The sequence below is a fragment of the Geotrypetes seraphini genome, chromosome 4 (assembly GCF_902459505.1).
Source record: "Geotrypetes seraphini chromosome 4, aGeoSer1.1, whole genome shotgun sequence".
Lineage (NCBI taxonomy): Eukaryota > Metazoa > Chordata > Amphibia > Gymnophiona > Dermophiidae > Geotrypetes > Geotrypetes seraphini.
This window is the reverse complement of record NC_047087.1, coordinates 95,950,671-95,967,325: the sequence shown is the minus strand read 5'-3', so window position 1 is coordinate 95,967,325 and position 16,655 is coordinate 95,950,671. Positions and strand designations below refer to the sequence as shown.

At 42.9% G+C, this 16,655-nt stretch overlaps 1 protein-coding gene across 50 annotated transcripts in view; it reads right to left on the bottom strand.

Annotated features, from left to right (window-relative positions):
* Window positions 1-16,655, bottom strand: part of ABI3BP (ABI family member 3 binding protein) — a 433,553-nt gene that overhangs the window by 275,097 nt on the left and 141,801 nt on the right. For all 50 annotated transcript variants that reach the window (XM_033942670.1, XM_033942663.1, XM_033942658.1 and 47 more), the window contains exon 7: window positions 10,077-10,128. In XM_033942670.1, coding sequence (XP_033798561.1) covers window positions 10,077-10,128 — 52 coding nt within the window. The remainder of the gene's footprint in view (window positions 1-10,076; window positions 10,129-16,655) is intronic.

The window sequence follows — 16,655 nt, the reverse complement described above, 5'->3', positions numbered from 1 at the left end:
AATTCTGCCAAAATTCAACCTCAGGTAGGGATTAATTATCCCTCCCTCTTTTATGGAGCTGTGTAAGGCATTTTTATCGCCCGCTGCTCCAATGTTCATAGAATTCCTATAAGTATCTGAGCTAAAACCGCCACAGCCAGCAATTAAAAAAAACCTAACACAGCTTCATAAAAGGGGGGCTATACTTTAATGTGAAACATTTAGCAATAAAAAAGTAATTAACTCCAGAAATCTCATAACACATTTTAGGTACCTGCACTCTTTAGGCTGTAGAACACAAAAAAGAGAAGTCCATAGGTTATTATTGAGATGGCATAGGAAATCTACTGCTTATTTCTAGGATACGCAAAATAAAATCTGTTTTACTACTTGGGATCTTGCCAGGTACCTGTAAAAAAAAAAAAATTTCATAGACCCATTTTACTGACACTATAGGACACAAAACTTTCAAAAATGAAAGTTGCTTCTCCAGACTTTTATAGCCTTTATCTCTTTATTTTGTAACTCCACGTTTGGTATCTTTACACTCAGCGAGTCATATATATGTTATATTGCAATATATATACACCGTATTTTCACGCAGATAACGCGCACCCGTGTAAAACGCGCACACGGGTATAGCGCGCACAAACCACGATTTTATGTACAAAAACTTTTGTATACCGCGCTCACGGGTATACCGCGCATGCTGCCCGACTGTCCTTTCGCCCGCCCCGACTCTCCTCTGGCCACCCCGACTCTCCGTGCGCTGTCCCAACTATCCGTTCACCCTCCCTGACTTTCCGTGCACTGCCCCGCCTCTCCGTGCGCTGTCCCGACTTTCCGTTCACCCTCCCTGACTTTCTGTGCACTGCCCCGACTCTCCGTGCGCTGTCCCGACTCTCCGTTCACCCTCCCTGACTTTCCGTGCACTGCCCCGCCTCTCCGTGCGCTGTCCCGACTTTCCGTTCATCCTCCCTGACTTTCTGTGCACTGCCCCGACTCTCCGTGCGCTGTCCCGACTCTCCGTTCACCCTCCCTGACTTTCTGTGCACTGCCCCGCCTCTCCGTGCGCTGTCCCGACTCTCCGTTCACCCGCCCTGACTTTCCGTGCACTGCCCCGACTCTCCGTGCGCTGTCCCGACTCTCCGTTCACCCGCCCTGACTTTCCGTGCACTGCCCCGCCTCTCCGTGCGCTGTCCCGACTCTCCTTTCGCCCGCCCTGCCCTGCTCCCAGCTCTGTAAGCATGCGCAATGGTCTGAGCATGCTTGCCGCTTAGTTTTCACCAAGGCTGTTTTTCTGGTGGTGTGCTTTTCACCACGTGGCTGTGCCTCAGGCCGCGCCCCCAGGTGGGACCTAAGGCTCCAGGGCCTATTCTGATTGGCCCACGCGCCTTAGGCCCCACCAGTAGGCGGAGCTTTGGGACGGATGGACCAATCCGGCCTCATTCCGTCATTGGCTGCCTGCCGGACAGGCGGGTTTGGCTCCCGTCTGTCCGGCCAACTACCAAAGGTACGGGGAAGGGGGGTGGGGGTGTCATGGGGGTCGGCCAGGGGGGTCGCGGGTCGGCTGGGGGGGGCGGTCGGAGGTTCTTGGGGGGGGGCGGTCGTTGGAGGGAGGGGGGTTTGCGTCGAGGGCAGGAGGGCCTGGGATCCCTCCTGCCCGTAATGTAGTGCGGGGTGGGGGGTAGGGGGTAGCCGTGGCCAGGAGGGTTTGGGCTCCCTCCTGGCCCGATATTGTCGGGGAGTTGGGGAGTCGGCCGGGCAAGAGGGCTTGGGCTCCCTCTTGCTCCGATCGTGGATGCGGGTGCGGGTGGGAGCGCGTGCGAGCGGTCGTTCGGGGTGGGGGTGTGAGCGGTCCTGCTGGGGGGGGTGAATCGGGCGTCGGGCGGGGTGGGAACTATGTAAAAAAATTTTTGTATACCGCGCTCACGCGTATAACGCGCGAGGGGTATGCGCGGTAGGTAAAAACACGTATAACGCGTGCGTTATATGCGTGAAAATACGGTACACCAAAAAAAGTGGAATGAAACAAAAATTAACTTTGTCAATTCAATTGCACTGATAGATCATAAATGGAAGAAGGCAAAACCTCAGACCATATTGCTGCGTCTCATAACAGCCAAATGCTTTTGACAAACTGCTATTTTTTGCACAGAATTGCCATTTTGCACATAACTTTTTGTATGACCTCATACAACTTTATTATTAACTTTGACAATCACAATAACTTTATTTATACAAATTTATAAAATCTACTGAATTTTTTTTTTTTAAACATCAATTACAGCACTTAATAAATTATTGCATTCATATAAAAAGGATGGAGGCGGACCAATGATTGAAACCACAACATTGCATTTGTCAATAGCCTTTGGCTGTTATGAGATGGAGCAATACGGTCTAAGGTTTTGTCTTCTTCCATTTATGATCTATCAGTGCAATTGAATTGACAAAGTTAATTTTTGGTTCATTCTACTTTTTTTGTGTATTTGATATTTGGTTGTGGAATTACTGCTTTTTTGTTTTGTTATATTGCAATACATAAACATAAAAACACGTGCAATACATAAACATATTGCAATACATAAACATAAAAACATAAGAATAGCCAAACTGGGTCAGACCAATGGCCATCTAGCCCAGTATCCTTTTTCCACCAATGGCTAATCCAGGTCAAAAGTACCTGGCAGAAATCTAAAAAGTGGCAACTTTCCATGCTATCAATTGCAGGGCAAGCAGGGTTTCCTCTATGTCTATCTCAATAGCAGACTATGGACCTTTCCTCCAGGAACTTGTCCAAATCTTTTAAAATCCAAATATACTGGACCAGTGAGTCTGACATCTATGCTGGGCAAAATGACAGATCTTATACATAAATATGGATTAATAAGAGAAAGCCAACCTGGATTTAGTCAAGGGCAATACTTGCCTCACCAATCTATTGCATTTCGTTGAGGGGGTGAATGAACATGTGCGAAAAAGTGAGACAGTTGATATTGTGTATTTGGATTTTCAAAAGGAATTTGACAAAGTATAGAAAAAGAACAAAGAAATTAACCCCACAGGATATGAACAAAAAAATGCCAAAGTGCGGATGGAACAGTACACATCAACCAGAGATAAAGCCAATGAATAAATATTTATTAAGAACCAATAAAACAGTCTTAGTCATATATAGTCTGTCATACTTTTCAATCCAATTTGTGACAAGAGACTATATATGACTAAGACAGTTTTATTGGTTCTTAATAAATATTTATTCATTGGCTTTATCTCTGGTTGATGTGCACTGTTCTATCCCCACTTTGGCATTTGACAAACTACCTCATAAAAGACTTCTGAAGAAATTAGAAAGTCTTGGGATAGGAGGTAATGTCCTATTATGGATTAAGAACTAGTTGAAAGACAGAAAACAGAGAGTAGGTTTAAATGGAGAAGGGTAAGTAGTGGGGTTCCAACTCTATTCTTAAACTCTCTTATAAGTAACATCTAATATAGTACTTGAGCTGCATATACTAAAACAAGGAGGAAAAAGCCACAGATCCCCATCTTCAGACAGATGAAATCTTGCTGAAAGACTAGATAGGGTAAATACCTCACTAGATTTACCCTATCTAGTCTTTCAGCAAGATTTCATATGTCTGAAGACGGGGATATGAGGCTTTTTCCTCCTTGTTTTAGTACAGTAAAACCTTGGTTTGCAAGCAAAATTCATTCCAGAAGCATGCTTGTAATCCAAAGAACTTGTACATCAAAACGAATTTCCCCACAGGAAATAATGGAAACTCAGACGATTCGTTCCACAACCCAAAACCTTTAATACAAAATACTATATGCACTTGTATTGCAAGACCTCGATCATTTAGAACAGTCACTACACTCCTGCAGCGTCAGAAAGAGAAGAACCATCGGCTCAGTTGTGATGATGTGACGTGTGTATACTGTATGTACTCGTATTGCAAGACTTTGCTTGTTTGGAACAGTCACTACACTCTTGCAGCATCAGAGAGACTCAGATGTGATGTGTGTATACTGTGTGCACTTGTATTGCAAGACATTGCTTGTATATCAAGTTAAAATTTAATAAAATATTTTGCTTGTCTTGCAGAACACTTGCAAACCAAGTTATTTGCAATCCAAGGTTTTACTGTATATGCAGCTTAAGTATTATATTAGATGCTACTTATAAGAGAGTTTAAGAATAGAGTTGGTATATGGTTTTTTTTTTGTATCAAATAGAACCTACTCTCCTGCATTTTTTGATAGAATTTAAATAGTGGGGTTCCCCAGGGGTCTTTGTTGAGACTGCTGATTTTTAACATACTTTTCAATGACCCATGGCTCCTTTTACACAGGCGCGCTAGCGTTTTTAGCGCACGCACTGGATTTGCGTGCGCTACCCGAAAAACTACTGCCTGCTCAAGAGGAGGCAGTAATGGCTAGCACGCATCGCAATTAAGCACGCGCTATTCTGCGCGTTAAGGCCCTAGCACACCTTTGTAAAAGGAGCCCCTAGAGATGGGAATAACTAGCGAGATAATTAAATTTGCTGATGATATAAAGTTGTTCAAAGTTGTTAGATCGCAAGAGGATTGTGAAAAATTGCAAGAGGACCTCGTGAGACTGGGTGTCAAAATGGCAGCTGATGTTTAATGTGAGCAAGTGCAAAGGGATGCATATGGGAAAGAGGAACCTGAACTATAGCTATGTGATGCAAGGTCCCACATTAGGAATCATCACCCAGGAAAAGGATCTAGGTGTCATCGTTGAGGATACGTTGAAACCCTCAGCTTAGTGTGCGGTGGCAGCTAAGAATGCAAATAGAATGTTAGGAATTATCAGAAAAAGAATGGAAAACAAAGATGAAAATGTTTTAATGCCTTTGTATCATTCTACTGTACAGTCACACCTCGAATACTGTTTGCAATTCTGGTTGCCGTATCTCAAAAAAGATATAGCAGAATTAGTAAAGATAACAGAGAAAAGCAACAAAAATGATAAAAGGTTCGGGATGACTTCCCTATGAGGAAAGGATAAAGCGGCTAGGGCTCTTCAATTTAGAGAAGAGACAGCTCAGGGGTGATATGAAAGAGATTTATAAAATACTGAGTGGATTGGAAAGGGTAGATGTGTTGCTTGTTTACTCTTTCCAAAAATACTAGGACTAGGACTACTAAGTAGTAGATTTAAAACAAACCAGAGAAAATATTTCTTCACACAACGTATAATTAAACTCTCAAATTCGTTGCCAGAAAATGTGGTGGAATCAGTTAGCTTAGCAGGGTTTAAAAATGGTTTGGATAATTTCCTAAAAGAGAAGTCCATAGGCTATTATTGAGACGGCATGGGAAATCTACTGCTTATTCCTAGGATACGCAAAATAAAATCTGTTTTACTACTTGGGATCTTGCCAGGTACCTGTGACCTGGATTGGCCACTGTTGGAAACAGGATACTGGACTTGATGGACTTTCGGTCTGTCCCAGCATGGCAACTCTTATGTTCACTATTACCACATCTTCTGGCAATGAGTCCCAGAGCGTAACTTTTTTTTGAGTGAAAATTATTTCCTCCTATTTGTTTTGAAGGTATTTCCTTGTAATTTCATGGAGTGTCCCCTAGTGTTTGCACTTTTTGAAAGAGTAAAAAATCTATTCCTTTTAATTGTTCTACATCATTCAGGATTTTGTAGACCTCAATTATATCCCCACTTCAGCCGTCTCTTTTTCATGCTGAAGAGCCCTAACCTTTTTAGTTTTTCCTTGTATGAGAGGCGTTCCATCCCCTTTATCATCTTGGTCACTCTTCTTTGAACCTTTCCTAGTTCCACTGTATCATTTTAACATACGGTGACCAGAACTGAGCACAATACTCATAGTGAGGTCGCACCATGGAGTGATACAGAGGCATTATAATATTCTTGGTTTTATTTACTATCCCTTTCCTAATAATTTTTATCATTTGTTTGTTTATCTTATTGGGCAGACTGGATGAACCATGCAGGCCCTTTATCTGCTGTCATCTACTATGAGCTTCTTTTACTAAGCTGCGTTAGTTTTTCTGCATAGCGTGCGTGCGCTAAAAACGCTAGCGCAATAATCTCTGGTTTCTTTTGAAATCGAATAAAAAAACGCTAGCGCAGCTTAGTAAAAGGAGCCCTATGTTGTTATACTATTATGTTCTGTTCCCAGATCGGCTAGGGCTGGGAAGATTGTGATTCCTTGGTTGTGGGGAGGGGTTACAAGGATCTGCAATGCAAATCGAATCCAGTTCCCCCGGTTTTTAGGTCACTGCACTTGCAATTAGGTTACTCTTTTAAGGTGTTTTAGACCAAATTTACAAAATTATGTTTTCATTCATGGGGTCGTGGCCACAAAAAGATTGACAAGCTGCCACTATTATTTATTATTTTTATAGCACTCAGTGCTGCACATTAAACTCACAAAAGATGGTCTCTGTTTGAAAGAGCTTACAATCTAATTATAATAGACACACTGGACAAAAATGGTGAATCAATATGTGGAAAGGGAGTCGGGGATTGGGGGAAGCTGCATGGAAAACATTTGAAACTTGTTTCTTAAAATGGAATTGTGACCCTGGGCAAGTCACTTAATCCTCCATAGCCCCAGGTACGTTAGATAGATTGTGAGCCCACCGGGACAGACAGGGAAAATGCTTGAGTACCTGATTGTAAAACCGCTTAGATAACCTTGATAGGCGGTATATAAAATCTTAATAAACTTGTAATTAATGGTGAGTCTTTAACTTTCCTTTTATGAAGTTGACTTAGTAGAAGCTTAGTTCAAAGACCTCTCCATCTGAATTTCTTATGCCCAAATTACCAACTTTGACCCCCCCCCCTCTCACAACCCATCCTCCCCAGTACCCACAGAGCTCTGAAAACTCCAGGGTCTACCGCCACATTAAATCTAATAAACCTACATCCAGCTGTTTCTAAGTTACAAGGCGAGGGTGGACATACAAACACACAAACCACATCATACACAGACATTCAGCACAATTTAATAAGTCTCATCATATAAAATGGCATTTGAATCAGTGCTACGGAAGCATGCCAGGACACTTCAGACTATAAGTTTTTCTAATATCATGCTTCTCAGGAAATAACAGGTTCCGCTTGGAATCACCCACAGTCTCAGCTGATATCATAGATCAAATTTATTAGACAATTTCAGGCTTTGAAAATTAATCCAGGCCATGTTATGAGCTCCAAAATTAGCTGTTAGAACAGAAATATACTCATTTTTTATTGATGTGCTATTCCCAATTTGCCATAGTAAATAACATTTTGTTCACCACTGCTTACTCCATGCACCCTTTAGAATGGTTTCGACTTGGCAGGTTAAATCTAGCAGTAGCCGCATCCAAATATAACAAATGAATGTCTGTGTTTCAGTTTCTGTGCAACTGAGAATTTTCTTCTTTTTCAAAAACTGAAATGTTTTCATTTCAAATATAAGTGTCACATTAGCATAAAAACTTGCATTGAAAAATCTTGTACTGTAACTATGACAAATTTAACCTGCAAACTGTATATTATCTATGTTAGTATTAGATCCCTAGTATGTGTCAAGATAAAACTTGTACCAAAAAAATCCAAAAAACAAAGCCTTGTACTATAACTAGGGCAAATTGTAACCTGTTAACTGTATATTATGTATGCTAATCTGTACCCCGTTCTGAGCTCTTTGGGGAAGATGGGATAGAAAATGAATTAATTAAATAAATATTTTGGCACATGCTTTGTTTGGCAATTTGGGTTGGTTTAATTCTCTCCATGAGATTCAATAATTAATTAAGTCACACCTGTTCTAAAGTCTGCCCCCTTTAATTGACCCATGGAAAGTTTCTGGGTCACTGTCCAGTTACCATGTTTGGTGTCTTTTTTTAAATGCCAGCTGAGGCTGTTAAAAAAATACAGTGGTACCTTGGTTTACGAGCATAATTCGTTCCAGAAGCATGCTCGTAAACCAAATTACTCGTATATCAAAGTGAGTTTCCCCATAGAAAGTAAGGGAAACTCGCTTGATTCGTTCCACCCCCCCCCCCCCCCGAGGCCAGTGGCACTGCTCTGCCCCCCCCCCCCGCGTGATCTGCCATCCCCCCTACAATCTGGAATCCCCGCTCGCATCGCCCCTCCCCCCCCGCCGTGATCCGACATCCTCTCCGTACCCATCACCCACCCAAACACATCACTTACCCCCCATCTGGCACCTTACACCGGCACCAACGCACAGGACATGCTGGTGCCGGTGCCCGAAGATCTGTCGTCCTTTTTGCTGGGCCTTGAGCATCTGCGCATGCTCAAGGCCTTAGTTCCTGCTAGAATCTCGGAGAGAGCAGGAACTAAGGCCTTGAGCATGCGCAGATGCTCAAGGCCCAGCAAAAGGACGACAGATCTTTGGGCACCGGCATGTCCTGTGCGTTGGTGCTGGTGCTGGGTGCCAGATGGGGGAGGGTAAGTGATGTGTTTGGGTGGGTGATGGGTACGGGGAGGATGCGAGCAGGGGGGGCCCTGGATCGTGCAGGGAGGCGCTCGTACATCCAGGCAAGCTTGGTTTCCGAGGCGCCGATTTTGCGAATGTTTTGCAAAACACTCGCAAACCGGTGCACTCATAAACCGAGGTACCACTGTATCCAGATATTCAGCATCACCATCCAGAAAATGCCTGGTGCTAAATATCTAGAGAACTTATCCAGAGAGAAGCTATATTACTTGCTATCCAGATAACCAGACACAGGGCTCCTTTTACAAAGCCATGCTAGTGGTTTTATCACACGCATCGGATTAGCGCACGCTAGCCGGAAATCTACCGCCTGCTCAAAAGGAGGCGATAGCAGCTAGCGCATGCAACAATTTAGCATATGCTATTCCGCGCGTTAAGGCTCTTGTGCGGCTTTGTAAAAGGAGCCCACAGTGTTAAACGAGAAAAACACCAGATCAGCATTGATTACAGAGGTGCTGTTCCCAGTGAATTGCACGGAGAGAGAAAAGATCCTTAAGTACCAAGAAATGCAGATTGGCAGACAGCAGTGAAGATTTCCTACATTTGCATGTACCCATCGCTGATGGGCACATGTGCAGAAAAAATCCATAAAAAAACAAACAAAAACACACTCTTCCGCTGCCCTTGTGTTGTGATGCATCGGGAAAGATGCCCATTCTCTCCGCTGCATCGCAACACCCTTTCCCTAACATCCTGGCCACGACCCCTGGCAGCAGGAGAGATACTCGCTCTCTCCTGCTGCACTAAAAAAAAACTCCTGCCCGAACAGCCCCGAACGCTCACCCCCCCCCCCCCCCCCCCGTTTCAGCAGGAGAGATGCTCACTCTCTCCTGCCCATTAATGTTTAAGGCCAGTTATTGATTGTTATCACCAATTTAGCCAATTACTTCAACTGTGTATCTGTGATCCATACCCAAAATTATGGGCCTCACTTTAGGTGCCCTATATAGAAATTGGGGGATAGTGCTGTAAAAACTCATGGAGAGGGCCCAGAAAGGACACTTAGCTACATAACACTTACATTATATGGATAAGTGCTTTTGAAAGTCAGATCAATCACTTTAATTCAGCAAATGGTGACGGAATTCATGAGGTAAAAAGCAATACTAGATCTGGTCCTCACAAATGGGGAGAGTATCTCTAATGTTTGAGTGGAAGCCCACCTGGGAAATAGCAATCAGCAATGGTTTGGGAAGGACCTTGAGCACCCGGGGCCAGTCAGGGCCTCAGGCCCCTCCCCAGTGCATCCCAAGATGCACTGGGGAGAGGAATACCCAGTTTAGATGACGCAGCAGCAGCTGCGGTGAGGATGTCCATCTCCGTGTTCAGGTAAGGGGGGTCACTACTAGTCAGGCCTAGTAGTTTAGTGCAGCAGGAGAGAGTGAGCATCTCTCCTGCTGCTGGGGAGGGGGTACACATTCAGGTCAGGCCCGGCAGGATTTAAAAAAAAAATTATTTAGTGCAGCAGGAGATAGTGAGCACCTACTTGTCCTCACAGAGAGTGAATTTTAGTTATTAAAATGTAAAGGTGTGATCTGGAAAACAAAGAGAAGCCTTAGATCATTACCTTGCTTTATCACTTGAATGGCAATTAGTGTCTTCATATCGTCTGGTGCCATCTGAACAGAAAAGAAAAAGGAAAGGAGGAGGTTAGCCATTTGGATCCAGTCACTACTAATACCTGAATCTGTTGTGGTGATGAGTTGCCTCACACAGACTTGTTCAATTATGACTCTGGTATTTTGGCACGATAATTAACCCCAGTCTCACAACAAGTTACTGTTATTTTCATACTGGTCAGGTAAATCAAAACAGTGTTAGAATATTTGAATCTATGTGTTTTTGCTTAAGTTGAAAGCCTTTTACTCAAGCTTATATATTTTTGTTAAAAAATCTTCAATTCCCTCTGAGTAATGAGAAACAGAGGTGGGGGTAAGGTTACTTTCATATTGTGTTAATTCACAATTAAAGGCAAAATTGAAAACTCTTATGTGGGACATGAGTGTATGAAAGGTGGAGTAATGTTATCATACAAAAAGGGTTATGAACAGGTTGCCTATAACAGAAAAAATTATTATTGGGAACGCCCATATGATGCCTATATGGCACCTAAATATAAAAGATGCCTAAACATAGGTGCACTTTTCAGAATCGGGGCCTTTATATACGATTTTATTGATTATAGATGTTTTTATTGTAAACCGTCTTTGTAGTAGGCAAGAATAAACAGCTGAAATAAATAAATCATCATAATTCTTTCTCAATATATTATTATGATTAGGCTCTTGCATTTTAAGAGATGTTAAAGGTACATCTGTATAAAGAGGAGATATGATTGAAGTCTACAAAATCCTAAGTGGTCTAGAATGGGTACAAGTGAATCGATTTTTTGCTCCATCAAAAATTACAAAGACTAGGGGACACTCGATGAAATTACAGGGAAATATTTTTTTAAACCAATAGGAGGAAATATTTTTTTCATTTAGGGAATAGTTAAGCTCTGGAACATGTTGCCAGAAGATGTGGTAACATCGGCTAACGTAGATGGGTTTAAAAAAGGTTTGGATGAGTTTCCCGGAGGAAAAGTCCATAGTCTGCTATTGAGACAGACATGGGGAAGCCAATGCTTACCCTGGATCGGTCGCATGGAATGTTGCTATTATTTGGGTTTTTGCCAGGTATGTGTGGCTTGGATTGGCCATTGTAGAAACAAGATACTAGGCTTGATGGACCATTGGTTTGATTCAGTATGGCTACTCATATGCGCTTAACAGTGGCGTAGTAAGGGTGAGCGGTGGTCCTATCCCGCCCCCCTGCCACGCATATGCCCCCTTCCCTGTACCTTTTAAACTTCTCCAGCGTGAGCAGCATGTTGCCCATGTTGGTGTCGGCTTACTCTTTGATGTCACTTCCTAGGCGTGGGCCCCAGAAGTGACGTTAGAAAGAGCGTTGATGCCGATGCAGGCAGCAACCTTGCGCTATCAAGGTATGGGGAAAGCAAGGGGTGCGCGCACACGTGTGCGGCAAGGAATGGGGAGTGGGTGGTCAGAGAGGAGCAGGGGTGCCTCCGCGCCCTTAGGAAGACCGCGCCTGGGGCAGACCTCCCCCCGCTACCCTCCTTACTACACCACTGGCTTTTAACATAACATTAGTTGCAATCTTCTGATATGCATAAAAGTGCATGAGTACCTTATACAAGTTCAGTTAAACCTGTACCCAAGCCGACTTTGCACCAAGAAAATAGGGCCAGGAATCCCACCTATTGTGTGTACTCTTCATAATGCAGCCACTGATAAACATACACTAGTGGCAGAAGTGAGCTGAGAAATCACAGTTGTGATTTAGAGATCTTCAAGGGGGCAGGGTTTAACCAGTTCATGATAATTAAAACCTCTTGGCAAAGCCCTGGGATAAGAAGCTGGATCTGAAGTTATGATATTTTGAGTTAATTCCTCACTATCCCTTGGATTTACATTTATTTCTCTAATGTATCACTTCATATAAAAAAAAACCAAACCTGATTTGAATAATATATTGCTGGGTCTTCAGCAACACAAGAAATTCATGATCCTGCAATGAATATTCAACACTTTCAAACATATGAATGAAATTTGCTAGTGGCTTCAAGGCTTACCACAACTTTGTGCAAATACGTATTTGGGTCTTACCACAAATTGAGAACAGTTTCAGAAAGCTGGTGTTGAGTACATCAGAGAAAAATGCTGTATACCAAAGTCACTGTCCTGAAAATCTAACCACAAGAGAAGTCCATAGGTCATTATTGAGATGGCTTGGGGATATCCACTGCTTATTCCTAGGATAAGCAGCATAACATATGTTTTACTACTTGGGATTTAGCTAGGTACTTGGGACCTGGATTGGCTACTGCTGGAAACAGGATCCTGGGCTTGATAGACCTTTGGTTTGTCCCTGTATGGCAATTCATATGTTCTTATTAAAGCTGTTAAATGTATTTTACCTTTACTTTTTGATTTACCCTTGTAATTTTTTCTTTTTCTTTTGCCCTTTCACTTTTTGCTGGCTTGAACTACAGCTTGAGATGGGAACTTTTTCTCCATATAGAAACTGATTTCTATCCAGAAAACTGGCCAGAACAATTTACTAGACACTTGCACCATGTTTGACCAGTCTGCATCCCAAGTATCACAAATTGACAAGAGGTGCATAGGAGACATAACTGAATGATCATGGATGCCATATGTCTACTGTGAAACTGTATAGAGCATTTTAAAGGCAAGAGCAGTCACATGTCATCACTCCATCCCTACAAAAGGGAATCCTTCTGATCACTCCCAGAAAAGAAAAGATTCCTCAAAAAAAAAAAAAAAAAAAAGGATTACATCTTTGGGTTTTGTGCTATCACTACAGGTTCATTTTAAGAGCTCTTGACCTTGGGCAAGTGATTTTATCCTTCATTTCCTTAGCTAAAAAACTTAAGTCCTCAGCTTTTCCTTTCCATACACATGTGAATGGAAAACAGTTTCCTGTCCCCAGAAAGCTTTCATCCTTCTATAAGGACACAATATGACATCAGTTATTCTGTTATTTGATTCTTGCTGTATGAGAGACACTTCATTTTGACTTTTCTCTTATGGTTTTATATGTTGACTATTGACCCCTGATGCAGCCTATGGGAGAAACATGGCCATATCAAGTTTTATATTATGATTTGTTAGTTTTTAGTTGACTTGTGTTAAATTTCTTTATTGATTTTGTTACTTTGTGCTCTGTTGGTATTATTTCTCTGTGTCTTTGCTGCCAACAATAAAAAACATGAACTAAATATCAATAAATCTAAAATCTATTGGGTCACTTCTTAACCTTCATAGTCAACATTTCTTTTAAATGCCGGCCAATGTTATTTAAATATATTTCAGGATATTCTTATCCAGGCACTATCTGGACAGCTTATGACAACAGAGAGTTATCTGGATAGTGGCCTGAACACTAATATCTAGATAATTTTCCACTCCACATGGCTCTATCCAGACAATTCTGGGACAAATTGTAATGATTTTCAGCTGCATCCATTGGCTAATGTTGCTGAATATCAATGACTGGCCCCAGGCAGCAGCACTTATCCAGTTAGCAAATGTACTATTGGCTGTATATCAAGCATTTTTAAATAAATGAAAATAGGCAGCTTTGATTCTCGGACTAAACATCTCCATCCCTCACCACATCTAGATACAGGAAAGGGCACAGAGCTTCACTTGGCTTTTATGGCTGAAATTACAAGAATCTCCTTTTCACACTTTCCCCACATGATGTGATCTATAAGAAATCCCATCTTTTGAGCATAGGAAAGAGTGCTACTTTATATATCGCTTCTTTGTTAGTCCAAGTATTCCATCACTGTTAAGTGCTGGGTTTCCTTTACCAAGCAAATTGAAAATAAATAGTTATTTCTAAAGCAATAAGATACCCTTAAAGCCTTTCAAACTAATGAAAGAGTCCCTGGAGAGATGAACCCCCATCAACAGTGAATAACTATACAAACACCAAAACCACTAAGAACAACATCTTAGAATACAGCTCAGGTTTATTTCCTCTTCAAAATGGTTCAAGGTCCAAAACATGAAAGAAAATCACTGTTATATTCCTTGCCTGTATCATATTTGGAGCACAAAATAATCATCCTTAGTGTATGGGATCACATCCTAATGGCCCCTTTCCAGCAAGAGATTTTCAGGCATTATGCAACCTCTCTTTCTTTGCACTGTACAGAAAATATTCTAGAACCTGTTGTGTAATCCATTACACCGGAAGCCCGGTTGCATATGCTTGCATAGTAGAGCAGTGTTTCCCAAGTCAGTCCTGGAGTACCCTCTTGCCAGTCAGGTTTTCAGGATATGTACAATTTCAGGATATGCACAATAAATATGCATGAGATTGATTTGCATACCCTGCCTCCTCATAGACAAATCTCTTTCAAGCATGTTCAGTGTGGAGATCCTGACTTAGGAATGGGGTACTCCAGGAGCGACTTGGGAAACATTACATTACATTAGTGATTTCTATTCCACCATTACCTTGCGGTTCAAGGCGGATTACATACGGAGTTATTTGGACATTTAAGAATACATAAGGAGTTATCTGGACATTTCCCATGGTATTATGGAGTAGAGCAGGTTGCTATTAGAAATTGAGATGATTCTTGCTGTGTTAGTTTGTCTTTAAGGATTTCTTGAATAGCAGGATTTTTATTTCTTTTCTGAAGGTTTTGTAGTCTGGGGACATGATCAGTAAATTGGAGAATTGGTAGTCTAGTTTTGCTGCTTTAGTGGCCAGGAGGCCATCGTACATTTTTCTTCATTTAACGTTTCTGATTGGAAGGTGCGTGAATTGTGGATTGTGAATTGTGAATTGTGGATTGTGGGTACTCCTATGTATGGTTGTGGTTGTTTGGATTTGTCGGTTGTTCAAGTAGGCTGGGCAGTCTCCGTTTATGGTCTTAAATAGTGACAGTATAATTTGAATAGTATTCTTGTTTGTATTGGGAGCCAGTGTGAATCGAGGTAAGCCGCTGCGGTGTGGTTGTGTTTCCTCAGTGAGTAGATAAGTCTCAGAGCTGTGTTTTGTACTGTTTGCAGTTGTTTTATCATGGTTGCAGGATAGGGGAGATAGAGGATGTTACAGTAGTCTAGAAGACCCAGGACTAGGGACTGGACCAAGAGCTGGAACTGTTTTCTGTCGAAGAATTTTCGAACTTGCCTTATGTTTCTCATGACTGCGAATGATTTCTGTATTGTTTTGTTGATTTGTGGCTGCATGGTACAGAATTCCCAGAAGTTTTAGAGTGGATTGAATGGGGTATGTGCCGGATTAACCAATAGGCCAAGTAGGCACTTGCCTAGGGCCCAAAGTTGTTAGGGGGCCCGATAAAACAGAGGACTCGGTTTGTTTGTTTTATTCCCTTGGCAACGCGCCCCACCCCGGGAAAGATCGGCAGCACTGGGCCACTCCCCGGAAAGATAGGCAGTGCTGGGCCCCCCCCGGGAGATCGACAACACTGCCCTCCCCCAGCATCGCCATCAACCAACCTGAATAAGTGACGTCGGAGGAGGTGGACCTGCAGATGCAAAGAGTTGCTGCAAGGTCCCGCAATGACTGCGTCTACTGGCTCTGCTCAGGGAAGAAGTAAGTGACGTTGGAGGGTTTAGACCGGCAAATGCAGTCATTGTGGGACTTTGCAGCAACTCCTTGCATCTGCCAGTCCACCCCCTCCGACGTCACTTATTCAGGTTGGTTGATGGTGATGCCGGGGGAGGGTGGTGTTGTCGATCTCCCGGGGGGGGGAGGGGGAGCAGCACTGCTGATCTTTCCGGGGGGGGGGGGGCCCAGCACTGCCGATCTTTCCCGGGAGGGGGGGCCCAGCACTGCCGATCTTTCCCGGGCGGCCTGCATTGTCAAGGAAAAAAAAATACCTCTGTTTCTTCAGCAGGCCCCCTCTGACCTAGAAGGGTGGTGGAGGGAGAGAAAGGGGCAGGGTGGTATGGAAGGGTGGTGGAAGGAGAGAAAGGGGCAGATGCTGCTGGAATTGGTGTACAGGGGAAGGGGAGAGATATAAGGGGAAGGATACTGGATGGAATTGGGTTGAAGGGAAAGAAAGAGGGCAGATGTGATGGAATTGGGGTGCAGGGAAAGGGGGAAGGATACTGGATGGAATTGGGTTGGAGGGAAAGAAAGGGGGCTGATGCTGATGGAAGTGGGGAGAAGGGAGAGGAGTGAGTGAAATTCCAGACCATGGGGGTGTGGGTGTGGGAGAGGGAAGGGAAGGGAAGAAGAGGAGAGGAGAGAGATGCCAGACCATTGGAGGAGGGAATGGAAGAAGATGGATTCCAGACCAATGTGAGTGAAGGGAAAGATGAAAGGGAAGGCATACAGTTTCTGGAAGTGGCACAGAAGGACAGAAGATGAAAGGAAGAGAGTGACAAGATGAGGAGAGCTGAAACCAGACAAGACAAAGGTAGAAAAGAATTTTCTATTTATTTAATTTTTTGCTTTAGGGGACATGCATTGCTGTTTCTGTTGCATTTTATACAGAGTCCAGCGTCTTGGTGGTTTTATTTAAACTTTATCTATGTATTTCTATTTTATCCCCCCCTTTTACAAAACTGTAGAG